The sequence below is a fragment of the Crocuta crocuta genome, unplaced genomic scaffold (assembly GCF_008692635.1).
Source record: "Crocuta crocuta isolate KB4526 unplaced genomic scaffold, BGI_CrCroc_1.0 scaffold112, whole genome shotgun sequence".
NCBI classification, from domain to species: domain Eukaryota; kingdom Metazoa; phylum Chordata; class Mammalia; order Carnivora; family Hyaenidae; genus Crocuta; species Crocuta crocuta.
Genome location: NW_027528818.1, coordinates 2,446,493 through 2,463,915, shown reverse-complemented (window position 1 = coordinate 2,463,915; position 17,423 = coordinate 2,446,493). Strand labels below are relative to the sequence as shown.

General features: G+C 36.1%; 1 protein-coding gene across 2 annotated transcripts in view; it reads left to right on the top strand.

Moving 5' to 3' along the window:
- GAB1 (GRB2 associated binding protein 1) overlaps positions 1-17,423 on the top strand; it is a 122,773-nt gene that overhangs the window by 97,683 nt on the left and 7,667 nt on the right. The window contains exons 5-9 of one of the 2 annotated variants that reach the window (XM_077755931.1): positions 386-471; positions 658-961; positions 9,802-9,891; positions 11,675-11,768; positions 12,787-12,910. In XM_077755931.1, the coding sequence (XP_077612057.1) occupies positions 386-471; positions 658-961; positions 9,802-9,891; positions 11,675-11,768; positions 12,787-12,910 (698 nt within the window). The remainder of the gene's footprint in view (positions 1-385; positions 472-657; positions 962-9,801; positions 9,892-11,674; positions 11,769-12,786; positions 12,911-17,423) is intronic. The other variant, XM_077755932.1, reaches the window with a different exon arrangement.

Here is a 17,423-nt window from a genome sequence, read left to right as displayed (position 1 = left end):
ATTTCTAATTCCCTTCTTGACGTAGCTTTATAATCTGATTATAGGTTACTGAGATGGAAGTTAGGCCCAAGTTGGTGCAAAAGATGGGAAAATAGAAGTATTTCTTTTCTCTGTCTTTAAATAACCCATCTCATCCCAGGCTTAGACAGCCATCTATTGGCATAATCAAATGCTGGTACTGGTTAGCATATCAGTGAGTGTCCGTGATTTCTGGTAGTTTAATGTGCCCAGTCAAGATTCTGTTCTGTGAACATCTTTTTAAAAACTTGCGTGTGTGCATGCATACCTGCGTGCATGTATGTAAAGAAAGAGAACAGACCATTCTGAGAATCCTGAGAAATGGCGAAGATGGGAAGAAATGCTGATAGTTTGTTTTCTATTTTAGATGCTAGTTCTCAAGACTGCTATGATATTCCACGAACATTTCCAAGTGACAGATCTAGTTCACTTGAAGGCTTCCATAACCACTTTGTAAGTATAATTGACCTTAGCACCAAGTGTATTTCATTATCAGGAACTTCATACTTAGCGCCCCAAAACTGAAGGAGATCATGATAGAAGTCCTTTCAGATCCATATGAATAGGTCTGACTTACAACTGTGTTTTCCTGTTTGATAATAGTTTGTGTTTATTAAAAGAAACGTATGTGTGTTTTAGAAAATCAAAAATATATTGACAGTGGGAAGTGTATCAAGTGAAGAACTGGATGAAAATTATGTCCCAATGAATCCCAATTCTCCTCCACGACAACATTCCAGCAGTTTTACGGAACCAATTCAGGAAGCAAATTATGTGCCAATGACTCCAGGAACATTTGATTTTTCTTCGTTTGGAATGCAAGTTCCTCCTCCTGCTCACATGGGCTTCCGGTCCAGCCCAAAGACCCCTCCCCGAAGGCCAGTTCCTGTTGCAGACTGTGAACCACCCCCTGTGGATAGGAACCTCAAGCCGGACAGAAAAGGTAAGCAGGCCTGGCATGGTGAAAGGGCTGGGGGCTGCCAGCTTAGATCTGCACTTAACTGTTGTTAAATCCAAAATGGAGTTGGGACTAGAAATTCTGAAGTATTTCATAGTACCTTAGTTATCAACTTGTTTATGTGCGGTGTTGCTGTTTGTAGATTAATAATTTTCGTAGGTTGATGGCCCAGGTGAGATTTCTGTCTCCTGTCTCTAGAGCAGAGGTTACAAACTGAAATATTCACAAGGTTTGGCAAGCAACGGGAGAAAATTAGGAGAAACTGGAATGCACCTGCCCATTCTAAATGGAATAACTAACTCCTTGGCTATAATCCTTTGTTGACTTGCGAAAATAATATGGGCCCATATGGGCAAATCATCTGATGTATCAAAAGAAGCCAAAAATTTCAGCTCTTATATATATAAGTATTATCTTTTGATTTTAGAGTTCGATCAGCTAGTTTAATATAAAACAAAAACCAAAAAACTTTGCAGAGCAAACTAAACACTTCTAACGACTAGTTTGGGCTTTGAATGCAATTTTGTAACCTCTTCTCCGGAGTACATAATATCAAATCAGATTTGAGATTATTAGTGCGTTTGATAGAATTCTTTAAGAATAGTGAGGTTGCTTGTATAGTCTTTTCAGTCTGTCCATATAACAACTTCTTAAAAATTATTCTGCCTTTGCTGGGTTATTATAAATGCTTCTACTCTGTTATTTCACACTGGCCCTCGTAAGTAACATTAAATTCTAAAGTAGCATGATTTGTTAAGAATTCAACATAAAAGAAAATTTTCAAACTGGTACTACATACCCAGGTTTTTAAATTTTGGGTCTGAGTGGTTAAAACCCAGACAACTAGCTGTGTTGCAGCATGTTGTTAGTGTGATTTAATCTTGACAACCAAGTAAGTTAGTAATCCTGGCTAGGTGATGAGTTGGCACCATTTCTGGGGAATTCAGCACATTTAAAAAGTCTCATGTGCTGTATATAGCTTTTTAAGAGCATGTAATATTTGTGTAAATTTCTCATTAACCTGAGTTTAGATCATTAAGAATAATTCTAAGTAAGTTCCAATTGTGGGAAAGAGTCCGAGACTTACTCAGAATATCTAAAGAAAATGTGTTTTGTTCTATTTTGCCTTTAATTAAGGATGGTTCTGTGCTGAAATAAGAAAGTTACTGGAAACAGAGTCCCTTTGTCCTGCTGTCTGCATTTCTGTCCTCTGGGAAGTCTTTGCATCTGCTTTGTTCTATCTCACGTTATTTCTTTCTTTTCTGTTTCCTGTTCTGTAGCCTCTACACGGTTTCGGCTTTTCAAGAGCTTTGGCCTGTAGTGCCCCTCTGTGGCCTCAGTTCTGCCTCATGGCCCCTTTTTAGTGCCCTTGCAGCTTGCGCGTCTGCTGCTAATTGCCTTAATCATTATTCACTCACTTTAGAGTGCTTACAGATAATCTGATTGTTCTTATTTGTCTTTTCACACCACACCATGTGATTAATTGCAGGCCAGCCCATAGACTGGCTGCCACTGGTCAGCTGCCCACCTTTGGTCTCCCAGCTAGAAAGATAACCATACGCAACATCCACAGACACCCAGACGGCCCCAGCAGCAGGGCCATATCAGGGATGGGTATCTTAGAAAGGGTGTGAGCAGCACAGGCTTTTTATTTGACAACTTTTCCTTTCGCTTCTCTTTGTCCTCATTTGTCTTTAAATCTATTTAGACATTTTTAGTCATTTTCTTCTTTGCATTGCAGTATGCAAAAGATTCCTTATTTATATTTTTAAAAAGTTTTAGGATCTTTTAGTATTCTCTAGGTCTGACAGGGCTTATGTACCCCATATCATAATATACATTATCTTATGTATATATCATGATAACATGGCATGTATATACTGTGTATCATTTATATTTCATATATATATAATTATACTTCCCTATCTAAATGGTGAAAATACAGTATATTCTAGTATATTAGCAATTAAGTGCCTTGGTTCTCTAAAACCTTGAAGTGACTTTTTGGTAGAACTGAACAAAGTAGGTTCTGGGTTACTTCTGCAGATTGTGTTCAGTCTTTAAAAATTAAGTGAACTATTGAGAGACAATCCTGAGTTCATTGGCCAGTTGCTTATTTGGCATTTATGCTTAGATACAAAATGAACTGAGAAAGCACCCGGAATAAAATAGTTTCTGGCAAAATTGAGAATAAGTTTAGCAAAACAGTAAAAAGATTACTGAAATCATGGTCATTAAAAAGAAAAAAGTTTTGACTTTTTCTTTAGTACTGTTGTACTTTTTAAATAAATATGATACAAGAAAGGAAGTATGAGAGACTATTTAACTTGGCAAAGTTTGTCAACTCACTATAGAAAGTTATAGCTTTTCAAGAAAAACGTATTTTAAAACCCAAATTCAGATCTTGGAGCAGTTTGTCTTTAAAAACTTAAGCTGTAAAACAGATGTCTTATTTGGTCATGAAATTCTTCTCATGCATAGCATCAGATGAGTCTGTTTTATTTCCACATTTTGTGGCATCAGATACATAGCTCGATCTATTATTCTAATATCTCTTATTAACTAAGCTTCAAATTAGCAAACGTAATTCTATCAAATATGGCTTGATTAGTTTCAAAGCCTAATATAAACGGTTCAACACCCAACATAACCAATTTCTGGGATTGTCGTCTTTGGGAGAGCCTACAACAAATGAGTGACATTCTGGTCTTGTTTATAACCCCAAATATAGATGTCAGCTGCTGTAGTTAGCAGTACAGATACGTTTTTCAAATACTTCTGAGTAACTGAAGCTTCAGAAACACATAGATATTCTAAACACTTACGTTTAATGTATTTTCATGAACCCTTTTGCCCACCACCCAACCTGTGGTAGCTATATTTTCACCCGTACTATTTCTGTCATGATAGTATTTGTTTTGAACCAACTTTTGGGTCTATTAATAGAAGAGAAAATCATAATTTATATATATTAAATATAGGAGATCAGATGAGTCATTGTAAATGCAGCGATTACTTCAACTAAAATTTATATTTTACTTGAAAATCAAGTTTATAAAGTTTTGGAAATTTCTGTATTTATTGTAGCCTTTCTTAAAATAAATCATTACATGAATGTACCATATGTGATCACTGAACTGATCTAGGCCCCCACCCCCCATTTCCATCTAGTCTCCTTCTAACATGACATGGCAGCCATTTGAGCCTGAGATGCTATCTTTATACGTTGTTTTGTTCAGCTTTGTTCATCCATGGCTTTCTGCAGTAGTTTTGACCATTAGTTATTGTATTGGTTTTGATTTATTTCTGGTGTTTTTGTACATTAGTCTGATTACGTATCTTCAGGTCTTCACCTCAGCATAGGAAACATCCAGAAGACCAGTCCCAAGGAACCTCCCTAGATGGGTCTTTTTGGCACAATTGATATATGGGCTCTAAACATTTTTTTCAAGAGATCTTTTAAATTTAGTTTTTGAGTATGAATAAAAATTAACATGCTTTTTATTTTTATTTTTTGACTTTTTTTTTAAAATGTTTATTTATTTACTTAGAGAGAGCATAAGCAGGGGAGGGACAGAGAGAGTCAGAGAGAGGACTTCACACTGAACATGGAGCCCAGCTCGGGGCTTGATCTCATGACCTGAGCTGAAATCAAGAATTAGATGCTTAACCAACTGAGCCATCCAGGTGCCCCAATGTGCTCTTTAAAAACTTCTTTTATCCTATAATAAATGTTTGGGAGATGAATGATACTAGTTAATATAACTAGATTTTAATAAATAAGTATTAAGTTTGAATCTCAAGTCAGATTTTTGGTTTAGAGTTACAGTTTAGAGGAAATGACAACGGAGTGACTTTTTGGAGTGCCTTGCTGGTTCAGTCAGAAGAGCATAAGAGTCTTCATCTTGGGGTCATGATTTGAGTCCCATGTTAGGTATAGAGATTACTAAATAAATAAAGCTTTTTTAAAAAAATAAGTGCATTTTTATAGCATAGCCTTTATATGCAGGTTGTTTTTTTCTTTTCCTAAATATTCTTTACCTTCTGATATATAAGTATCATTATTATCTTCCTCTTCATACAATGAGACTATTAAAACAGGTGTAAACATTTTTCATGATACTACCTGGATTACCTTTTGGAATTTAGCAGAGGATAATAATGTTGTAAATTATCTTTCTTCTTTCTTAATTTTTGAGATGCCTAATGGAAACAGTATAATCTTTAAAACTGCAGAAGAGTAAACATTTTAGGCTAAGTTAAATGTAATTATACAGAAAATGTTTCACTTTGTGTTGAATTTATGTAAGCAGTGCCTACTAAAATAATACTTAGTAGTGTATGAACTTTCAAAAAAGACTGCATCTGCTTATTTGAAACTGACCTCTTGTGACTTCCTTGACCATATTTGGAATGACCAACTTTTGAAAGAGCATTCAGTTGTTCTTAGTTTCCATTTAAAGGACAAACAAAAAATTATGATGCTGATCAGATTAAACACCACCAGCTATAAGAAAACTGTAGTTCATCAACATAGATTTAAGTGCCTGCCAATTACAGGATATAGTCTTTGTTAGGTATTGGGTCTTCGAACACAAGGAAGGTATAAATGGCTTCCCTGAAGAAGCCCACTGTCTAGTGGAGGTAGAAAAGTAAACACATTATCATAATTAGTGTGGAAGGCGCTGTGGTTGAGGTAAGCTTTTGGCACTGTTATCTAAGCTCCCCAGAGGAAAGTCTGAGTCTGAGAGGGTGAATGGCAATTAAATGATGGTAGAGGAGGGGAGGATGGCAGAGGTTCTTTTAGTCCGAATAAACAGCATACCCAGATCCTTTAAAAGAGGGCAGATGGGACTGGCTGAGTCGTGAGTGGGAGGGAGGAAATCAGATGGGAAGGGAGGACGGGAGCAAAGTATGAATGGAGGAGGGACTGCCCAGTGTCTTGCAGGTGCCTGATTCTGGGGGTGTTATCATCCATGCTAATGAGTCTGGGCTTTATTCTGGGTATACCATTAAAGGGTTTTATGCAGGCAAGTAACATAATCAGGTTAGCCCCTAGAAAGCTCAGTCTAAGATTTAAGGATATGATAGAAAAAAGGAAAAGAAAAACTGTATTCTCTAAAATGTTGTAAAAGTCACAGTTTTTCAGCGTCTTCCTCCGAGAGTGCTTTGCTCAGTTTTCCAGATCCAAGGTTCTTAGAGCCTTGGTTTAGAAGTGATTAGATGAGAAAGGCATAAAAAAATTCCTTTCCTGGCTCTCAGGGTCCCTCAACTTGGGGACTTAAGTGATTTTTAGAAGTTTTAAGGGTATTCAGAGTATAGGTGGAAATCATTTAATAAATTAAAATGGATAGCATAAAGATTAGAGAGAAAGTAGAATCTAGAATGACTTCTAAGAGATCTGTGATGGCAGCTGCTAGTAGAGGAAACAAAGCAGGTTTGTGGTGGTGAGTCAAAGGGTAAATTCCATTTTGAACATGTAGTGTGAAACTACTGTAGCCTGCAGAACGTCCATATGGGGTAGTTGTGCAGATGTGTAGGTTAGAATCTCCAGGGAAAGATCTAAACCAGAGATGAAGATTTATTCATTTGTACTCCAAATTAGGGACTAAGTCACATGATCCAGAGATTGACCCTATAAGGGTTGAAGCCCAATAGGAATTTCTCCAGTAGTGAGTGCCCTCTGCAAAAGAAATAGTGTGTTGCTTTCTCTGTTCAGATTTAGTGTAGCTAAAACCAGGTTGTAAACTGCCTTGGATTTATAAGTTAAGGCTCAAAGGAGTTCCTCTGCTTACTCTCAGAATTTGAAAATCAGTGTTTCTCCAAATTTTGTTTATTTTTGCTTCATTTTATTATTTTTATATCTTACTCCTTGTTTTCATACTTTTCTCCAACAATCAGGAAAACATTCAAATATTTGCCAGGAAGCAGTAGAAAAGAAGACAGGGCCAGTACAGGCATACTAACACCGTGGATCCTTTTTCACCTTTCTCTCCTCATAAGTAATACTGGGCTGTCATTTGGGTATGACCTTTATTTCTGTCTGGAACATAAATGTCAAATTGAGTTTGGAGGGATGTAAAGAAATAAAGCTAACAAAATGCCTAAGTGACTCAGTACAGTTCAGTACCACATTTCCACATTGTGACTTTTGCCCCCAGATCAACCTCAGACTCTGTGTGGAGTAGAAAATACAGGTACATTTTATTATAAATACACTTTTAAAACCACACTTGATACAATTTTTAAAAAATGTTTTAATGTTTTGTTTATTTCTGAACTGGAAACATTTTTTAAAAATTGTATCAAGTGTGGTTTTAAAAGTGTATTTATAATAAAATGTACCTGTATTTTCTACTCCACACAGAGTCTGAGGTTTATTTCTGAAAGAGAGAAAGAGAGACCGCATGAGCAGGGGAGGGTCAGAGAGAGAGGGAGATACAGAATCTGAAACAGGCTCCAGGCTCTGAGCTGCCAGTCAGCACAGAGCCCGACGCGGGGCTCAAACCCACGAACCATGAGATCATGACCTGAGCTGAAGTTGGAAGCTTAACTGACTAAGCCACCCACGCGCCCCATGATACAATGTTTTTTTAATTTTTTTAAATATTTATTTATTGCCGAGAGACAGACAGAGACAGATCAGGGTCGGAGCAGAGAAGGGGGGAGACACAGAATCTGAAGCAGGCTCCAGGCTCTGAGCTATCAGCATAGAGCCCGACGTGGGGCTCGAACCCAGGAACTGCGAGATCGTGACCTGAGCTGAAGTCGGATGCTTAACAGGCTGAGCCACCCAGGTGCCCTGATACAATATTTTTTTATTAAGAAAGCCAAGGAGAACCCTTGAGATACTAAAAAAAAAAAAATGGGGGGGGGGGGATTGGGTCAGAGAAGAAATGATCAGTTCAGGGTCAGGTATTAGAAGGATCACCGTGGGGACATGTCAGACAATGGAAGAATGGATAGTTCACAGGCAGGTGGGTTTAGTCACATGATGTTGAGTATTTAACCACAAACATAGATGAATATACTGAGGGTGCAAAGTTGAGAGATACAGAGGGTGACCACTGGGAGATAACCACACTGAAAAATCGGGAGGAAGCTGAAAGCTAATGAGGGTGGGTCTTGCTGAAAAGGAGGAGGGCAAAAGACACTGAGTGAACACCACCAAACCAAAAGTCACTCTGAAAAGCAATTTGTAATTATTAATTGTCACATTACTCACAAATCAACTATCTGTGGCATTTAAGTAGATGTAAGATCTCAAACTGAACTTAGTAGTTCAAAACTGACCTCTAAACACTGGTTTCCTAGGATTGTCTATTCCCAAAGAGATAGACAATTTGGACAGCACAGGAGCACACACCAGCAGATAGGAGGTTAGGGCAAGCCTTCATTTGTCCTCTAATTAATGTTGCGACCCAAGCAAGTCGCTTAACCTCTTTTGTCCTTCCTTGAGGGGTATCTTATCCCTAAAATGAAAAAGCTGGATTTGATCTGTAAAAGCCTTTCAGCTGAAAATAAGTGTATTTTTCTGTAGTAAACCTTACCCTCTGCCTCTTACTTTTGTTTTTTTTTTAAGGGAAGTACATTATTTTGGGGAGTTTATAAAAAGATGACATCCTCCATTGTTTTAGGAAAGTGCTTTCCCATTGTAGGCCCTGCATAGGTCAGCATTAGGGGTAGGACCATGGCTCCAAATTTTATCACTCACATTTTAAACTAGGCCTGCCTCGTTTCTGAATAAACTCAATGTATTAACTACCTAACTTAGAAAATTGGTTCATTAGAGACCTCTTCTATTTTATAACCTAGAGATTCATATTTTCAGAAACTTTTAGCCTTCGGTAGATCAGGTACTAGATACTGGCATTTAATCAGCAAATTCTAATTTTGCCATCTATTAGATGTCGACTAAATTTTGTAATTGCCAAAAGAGAAGTAAATTTGGTGCCATTGAGAAGAGAGCAGCACAGATAATTGATTTAAATGATATTGCTACTCTAGCTTCCAGGCTTCCTGTGGTAATAAGTGAGGCCACTGCTGCGTGTTAACCCTATACTTTTCATAAGGCTTTTTAGCAGTACTTACATGTGGCAGAGAGTAAATGAAAAGAAAATAATGGCAACTGAATTTATACTTTCAAATACTTAAGTCAAAGCTAGACAGTCAGCAGTTCCATAATCTAGCCATCTAATCCTTACAAATTGGTGTCACGGGGGGCTACCAGTATATCCAGGGGAAACAAGTGTTGGTCTTGGTTTTAATCTTGGATTAGCAAACACCATGGCATCAACCTGCTTTTCTCGAAGGGCTTTGGTCAAGAGGTAAAGGAATAGTCAGATTACGGTTATTTAAACACCTCAATAAAATTAAGAAAGTAATATTATTGGGAAGTAGGTCCTAGTACTTTCGTGTTGGACATTAGACTTCAAAGAGATGTACTTGAGGTCTGACGGAGGTATTTTATAAATTTTTATTTGATCCAGTTTTCTGAGGCATGTTAGAAGAATAACTAACATGGCACATGTCTTTCTTCCCTTCCCCCAAGTAAAGATAACCACTAACCAGGCTGGTTATCCCACGAAAACCCTGCCGTCTTTATAACACTTTGCTTGTTACACTCTTGCATGCAGCTTCATACTTTCCATTGTACTGAGCATGAATGATATGTGGCAAGGTTAAACTATTCTCCACAAACAAACTTATGTTTATGCTTTAGAAATGTAACATTTCTGCTCAGGGCGCTGTTGCTTTTTTACAGAATCCATTTTTCCAATTAAAAAATAACATTATGTTAAGAGCATCTTCTTTTTACCAATTAGGTCAAAGTCCTAAAATTTTAAGACCCAAACCCCCTGGTTTAGAGCGAACTGATTCACAAACCATAGGTGACTTTGCTACAAGAAGAAAGGGTATGTACTTTAGTACCGCATGCTGGATGGGGCATTGGGAATTTCTTTATTTTGTGATAAATAAATTTTTTTATTTTGTGTTTTTTCTTAAGAAGTAAAGGAGAAGAGCCTTAAATACTACCACTGTTGTAAATAAAGTTTCCTAAGACATTATTTCTAAAGTGAATGCTTCCCATAATGTGTGTCTTCCCATTCCATAGACACAGGAAGTCTACTTGTTATGCCGTTAACAGCAGCATGTTAAGTTTGATAATACATGATATTCAGTCTTGTCCTTTTACATTATTCACTTAACCTTTGAGACATCAACATATTGCTTTCTTTAAGCTTGTGAGCTACTTATGAGTTCCAAATGTGTCCTTTATTTGTATATAATGTTGTATGTATTCTGTTCTAAGACAAAATACGGAATCACTTCCATAGATTAATGATTTTATGCCACTACTTAGAATTTGACTGCTAAACTGCTATTAGCCTTTGGTTTCAAAAAAGCGAAACAAAAGAGTAAAGAAATACGTTCACTTAGCACAGTATTCTGTGCTGGTCCATTTTAAGGTATAGATGAGCAAGATTTAAACTGAGACTTAATCTAGTCTTCAGAAAATCACATTGAGTTTTTTGTATTGAACAGACAAAAATACTTATAAGCCCCAGTGAATTGAATAGCCCCTTAAAATGACCACCTATTTTATAGTTTGATGGTAATTATAACATAGTTGATTAAAAATATGAGTTGAATAAAAAGTATGTCCATATATAGTCAAAGACTAGAAGAAGGAAACCTAGAAAAAATGAAAATTTTTCTTGGGAGTGGCAGAATGAAATGTAACTAAAATATTTACCTAATGTGTTTAAATAATTTCCTAAAATATAATTAACATTAACACCTAATATTGTTTTAGTTCTCCTGACTTTAAGGGCTGAGAGCTCTGTGGTATGCACTAGTATGGTAATTGTCTGTTGTGATAATGAGTTAAATAAACAAAGACCACTTATAAATCAGGCTAATAAGAATATTTTTTGTTTATTATTATTTAACTTGATATAAAGGATATTGTTGGTTAAATTAAGCTGAAAATTTGAGGTAATTGTTTAATTAGGCCTTCTCTCAGAGCTGAGTTTGAGTCTTAAAATATTATTGCTTTCTTTTATTTGTTTTCAGACTGGGCTTGAATTAATTTAAAAGATTTAGTGAATTCTGTTTTCAGTTTTTGATTTTAGCAAAGTTTGGTATTTAATACTTTGTATGTCATATGTATAGCTGTATAACCGTTGCTTCAATTTGAATAGAAATGCTTAATACTTTGTATGTCATATGTATAGCTATGTAACTGATGCTTCAATTTGAATAGAAATGTTTTACATAGATTAATCTCCATACTTGAAAATAAAAGTATTTTTTTTAAAAAAAGGGAAATAAGGAAGTAATGTAACTTCCTTATCAAGTCATTAAGACATCAAGTAACTGTAAAGGAATTGGGTCACATTACCCTTTCTTTAGTTTATATTTCATAAATTATTAAATTAAGAAGCAACATGTTGTAATAGAGCTTTAGACTTTGAAACAACAATCGTGAAACATTATTTGATTTAGCTTTTGTCCCTAATTATTTAGCTTGGTAACCTTGGGCTGACACTTAACATCCATGAACTTCGTTTCATGTGTCAAAATCGTTGATCTTAGGTGTATTTGGCTATAACATATAAATAGAGAGGTAGAAGTTCTTGTTTTGTTTTTCAAATGTCTGTATACTGAAGCTTCTTTTCCTCTCTTTCATTTCAGCCAAGCCAGCACCTTTAGAAATAAAACCTTTGCCAGAATGGGAGGAACTGCAGGCCCCAGTTAGATCTCCCATCACCAGGAGTTTTGCTCGAGAGTAAGTCTTTTTTTAGAATGTCTGCCTTGATTGTTCACTATAATGGAAAATATCTGGAACAGTGGTTCCCAAAGTATGGTCTGGAAAGCCCCTCTTTTTGAGGTTGTGTGAGGTGAAAACTATTTTCATTCTAAGATTTCATTTGCCTTTTCCACTTCTTCTCTCATGAGTGTACACTGGAGTTTTCTAGGGGCTGTGTAATGTTTGATCACATCCCTGGGACAGCTAATAAATAGAATGTGTATCTGTGTACTCTTGCGTTTTAAAAAACTTTTATTATTTGTAATATAGTAAATAGATACAACCTACGTAAACAAAAAGTTCCTCAGGGTTCTCCGTAATGTTTAAGGGTATAAAGTGTTCATGAGGCGAGACATTTCTGAGAACTACTGATCTGGCAAATACGGTAGTTTCTTGGCAGAGGTTATTTAATCAAGATTTGTTTAAATGTACATAGAAGGGGCACCTGGCTGGCTCAGTCGGAAGAGAATGCAATTCCTAATCTCCGGGTTGTGAGTTCAAGCCCAACGTTGGGTGCAGAGATTATAAATGTAAATTTATAATATATATTTAAATTATATTTATGCAGAGATATAAATAAATAAATAGATAAAATGTATATAGGGAAGTTAAAGAAAAATGTGAAGTTATAAACTTGCGTTAAATATGTGTTTGTGTTTTATGTTTACATACAGCTAGCCGTTTTAATAGAAACTTTTAAATCTTCCTTTTCATGTCTGTGACTTTCTACTTATTCCCCAAATCATTAGCAATACTTTTTTTGTTTGTCACAGGAATTTGATGCCCAAAGATCTACTTTTTACAATATAGCTATAAATGTTAGGTGTACATTTGAAGGTTTGCAATAAGTTGTAATAAATAAATGTGTACAATGAATGATTGTAAACTTTAACGACTATTGGTGAAAGAATGTAAACGATCACTCATTTTTTTTTTGGAAGTGATTTTAGAAATTGTTATCAAGGTTTAGGTTTGTAACGGTAATTTCTTTCATCAGCTCCTCTAGATTTCCCTTGTCTCCCCGACCGGATTCAGTGCATAGCACAACTTCAAGCAGTGACTCACACGACAGTGAAGAGAATTATGTTCCCATGAACCCAAATCTGTCCAGCGAAGACTCAGTATGTAAAACTGCATCTTTTTTTTTTTAAATAGTTTATTGTCAAGTTGGTTTCCATATAACACCCTGTGCTCATCCCCACAAGTGCCCTCCTCCATGCCCATCACCCTCCTTCCCCTCCTCCCCACCCCCATCAGTCCTCAGTTTGTTCTCAGCATTCAAGAGTCTCTCATGGTTTGCCTCCCTCGCTCTCCCCCACTATATAAAACCTGCATCTTGACTTCTGTCTTCCTGAGCAGCCCTTCCAAGTCGTGCGCTAGAATCTTTCTTCCAGTCTCTAATGCTTACCCTTACATCCTTCTTTGTATACTTAAGGAAAAAGGATAGAAGACAACTTTTTTCAATGCTTTTTTAAAATAGCACTGTAAAATTTAAAACCGATAATGAGTCAGAGTGTAATACCAGTATTTATAAAGTAGATTAAAAATTAGTTAAAAATCATAAAAGCTTTCTGGTTATATTTACTTTTAAGAAATACTTGATTTTTGAAACTGTTCAAGAAAATATACTCGAAACATTTCATAATGCAGTTCTACAGAACCTCTTCATGGCACTCTTATAGTGAAATAATCTTCTATGGGAGGTCTTTTGATAATCTTTCAATAATATACTCTTAGATAAGGCTTGAAAATTAAAGACCCGTTACGAACCTAACTTGTTTCATATTGGCTGTATTACCATAGGGACAAGAATTTTATAATTGTAGCAAGCCTGTGTTCCCCAGAAATCAAATAGTTGCCAGAAAATACTTCAGATATTTAAGAATAATACAAACTTCATTTAATTTTTAAAAGTATTTTGCTTCTGTTTTCCCTTTAATCAAATTCAGTTCTTGCTCTGCTATTTGTATTATAGTAGATGAGTGTATTGGTTATGACTAAGTTCACCTCTGAGTAACAGAAGAAACAAATAACAATGACTTAGGACTGACATTTATTTCTTTCTCATGTAAATAAGTCGAGAGAGAGGCTAGCCAGGGCTGTGTGGCAGCCCTGTTCCAGGAAGCCCGTAGGGATACCTGTCCCTTCCAGCTCTGTAGTCTGCCATCTTCTGGGTGTGGCTCACATGCTCCTAGAACAAGATGCTGCAGCACCAGCGCTTCACATTCCAAGCTACAACACAGAGGAAAGGAAGAAGCAGCAAAGGGTACAGCCCAACTGCCTTATAAAGAAGGTTCCCAGAAACTGCCATAAACACACAGACACAAAGGGGCTGGGAACCAGAACTTTTCTCCCGAGGGACAGGGGGTGGGACTAAAACCCCCATTTGTGTGAGAGAGGGGAGGGCAGGTATCAGGGCACAACTAAGTAGTATCTGCCAGGAGAAGCAGACATCTGATGTCAAAATCTGGAATGATTAACATTTTAGTGGCTTTATTTCCTTTAAAACAGTACTCTTTAGAGATTCAAAATATAAAGTCCATTTCTATCGACAAGTATGTTTTACATCGTTAATGTACTTTAGGCAAAAACCGGTTCCTCACAACCCTGTGTTGTCAGGAAACAAAACCAAGTGATTTGAAAAGCTGGATTTGGTGCTTAAACCGACTTTAAAATATCAAATTTAGACAGTGCTCAAAATAAAGAAGATAATTTAAAATATTTACATCAGCCTGAAAAAAATTTTTTACATCAGCCTGGATTAGAATACAAACCAGCTATATCAGTAATACTGTCACTAATTTTAAGGCAGAGCAGTGTTTATTAATCAGCTTCTTCTTTTGGATTCACTATTTTTCAACTTGATAACTTGTTTCATTTTATTATTTTTTTCTCTTAATAACTTGTTTTATTATTTTTTTCTCATTATAGTAAATAAAATGGGAAAAGTCTACATAAATCCTCAGTGCTACATCAGAGTACATATTGCCATCAGTTTTCATCTTTAGGTGGTTGAATGGACTTTTTATTACAAAAGTAACTTTTTTCTGAGATACTAAAGTGTGTCCTTTTGCCTGAAATAGTAAATTAGCATAAAAATCTTAGAAAGGACATGTAATAGGAAAGTTTGGAAGTGTGATTTATCATGAAGAGTAAAGACTAAAAAGAAAAGGATTACAAATAAAAAAGTCAAGGAAATAAAAATATGAAATTGTTTGTTCTTTATACCTTGTAAGGTATAAAACATTAAGTCAGAAAGGTACTTTTGCCTGCCAGCTGGTGAATTTCTGATATACTTAGGTCCTACGTGTTAGAAATAACCAAAAATGTTTCAGGTGAAAATACCTACGCACCATTCACAGTAGAAACCACCATTTCCATCTCCTCACTCTGCCAACTGCAGGGTCTCATCATCTAGACAGCTCATCCTCAGGAAGGAATGTGATCGTTACAGCAGTATTTTCCACACCTCTTTGCAGGTTGTGCATTAATGGCATACAATAGAAATTCACAAGATATAATTGTGCTTGAACCAATGAAGTCAGGAAAACAATTTTGTCTTGGAGCAGTTGAGGCAAGATAGATCAAATCTGGCTTACACCTACAATGAAGATTCAATTCTATACAGAACGTTTTGAAGCATGACATATTTCTCATACTAGTGACCATGGATTAGGCGGTGTCTGATGACCAATGAATCGGTGGTGCTGCCTATTAATTTATAAAAAGATCCAGAGTCAAGCATTCATGAAGTGAGCCCTTCATGTGACACCTAAAATTTGAGTGACTGTACATCACTACTAAGGACATAAATACTGTTATACAACAGTAACAACAAAGATATGTTTAATAATTTTTCATATTTTAAAAAGAATTTTAGAAAAACAAAGCATTACTCTTATCTCTTTTTTTTTAATTCACAGAACACATATAACTCCTAGAATCTTAGAGTTTTTCTAAACTGTTTTGGGAAAATGCTGGGTTAAAGGCTAGAACACAGAGACAGGCTGTTCACAGTTGAAATTAGATCAAGAGCAAATGGACAACCTTGCAGGGCACAAATTTTAACAATGCTTAAGGCTGAAAAATTTACAATTCTAATAATAACTAGATAGAAAACAGGTTAACCAGCAATTCTGAGAAATTCTCTATGAAAAACTTAGTGAAATTAAATGTGTACACCATATGAGCTCATGGGTTACTTTCATAAGCCTTACAATAGTAGGAATAACTCTAGGCATTTCCAAGTAGGGGAATTCCAGGTAGGGGTTCTTTCACGAGTCACATTTAAATACAAAATTGTATGTACACACCACCTCCTGCTTGATTTTTTTTTTTTATGTGAGAATGAAATGTGGAGTCATTCAGAAAAAAATCATTTTTTAAAAATTAGAAAACAAAAAAGGAAGAGGGGAATGGCTCTTTGTACTAATGAGCACCAAAACTTGCTTACATTTTTTTGTGCCTTACATATTATCGTCAAAATTTTTTTAATGTCTTATCACCAGTAGTCATAAAGTAAAATTGGTTTAAAAATCTGTTCCTACAAACAGAGCCCTCACATTCAGGCATGCAGGTTGCTCGCTCATATTACAGACAGTCTGTAATATGTACAGTAGACCTTACAGTACTGCATTCATGAGTACATGCAGTTCCGACCATGCCCTGCTCACTAAGCTGTGGGCCCTGGCACAGAGCTGGGCCGCCCCACAGAGAGGAGCACCATTTTCGAATTCACAAAAATATTTCACGTGGGCTCTCAGCAGCCCTGCTTCAAGTGAGGGAATAAATTCAGTATTTTTCTAGCAATTGTCCTTTAACTAAACTACAGCTTACTCTGTGTAACTTGAGCAAAGAGAAAGGAGTAGCGATATATAAAAGGATCAACAGAACCAGGTTTATGCAGTTTCCAAATTGTTTTGTTCTTCATAACAAGTGTAACTTTAAGTATATCACATCGTTATACTTTTCTTCAAAAGTATGTGAATATTCCTATCTCTGTGCTAGAAGACACAGAATGGAAGCTCCTAATAAATACATAGTCCTGCCTATGAGAAGTACAGAATGCCTCTGGGAGAGGTTCAAAGCAGCAAGGCAGGGAAACGAGGCATTTGTTGGCACACATTGAGAAGGACTGTCATAATTCACATAGAGGGCATATGTAGTCGCATAAGTTCATGTCATTCTTTCCTTCTTATTCAGCATTGATCTTGAAGTTCCTAACAGCCTGTTTATTTTGCATTTTTCTGCCTCGGGCTTTTTGTTTTTGTCATTTATTGCTGTCCTCTTTCTTCCTTTTCCCTTTATCTGTTTTTGGAGAGTAACCCTTCTATTGTACAATTCCTAGTAAGACAGAAGGGATAGGACTAAAGAGAAAACTGAAGAAATTAAGTGGTAAAAAATTCCAGATGGTTGAAACAAAGCAGACTTTGCGAGTGGAATCATTGTTCATAGGCTTTAGTTAACATACATATTCTAAGCTAATTTTAGCATGAAAGTCTGTAAATAAAATACAGAACTTTTAAAAAATTTATATTAGAAAGCAAGGAGTGAAAGAATCCAGTAGTTTAAAAATGTAATCGAGTAAAGATATCATTAAAATAATGTTCAAGTGGAACTATTGCATGTAACTGT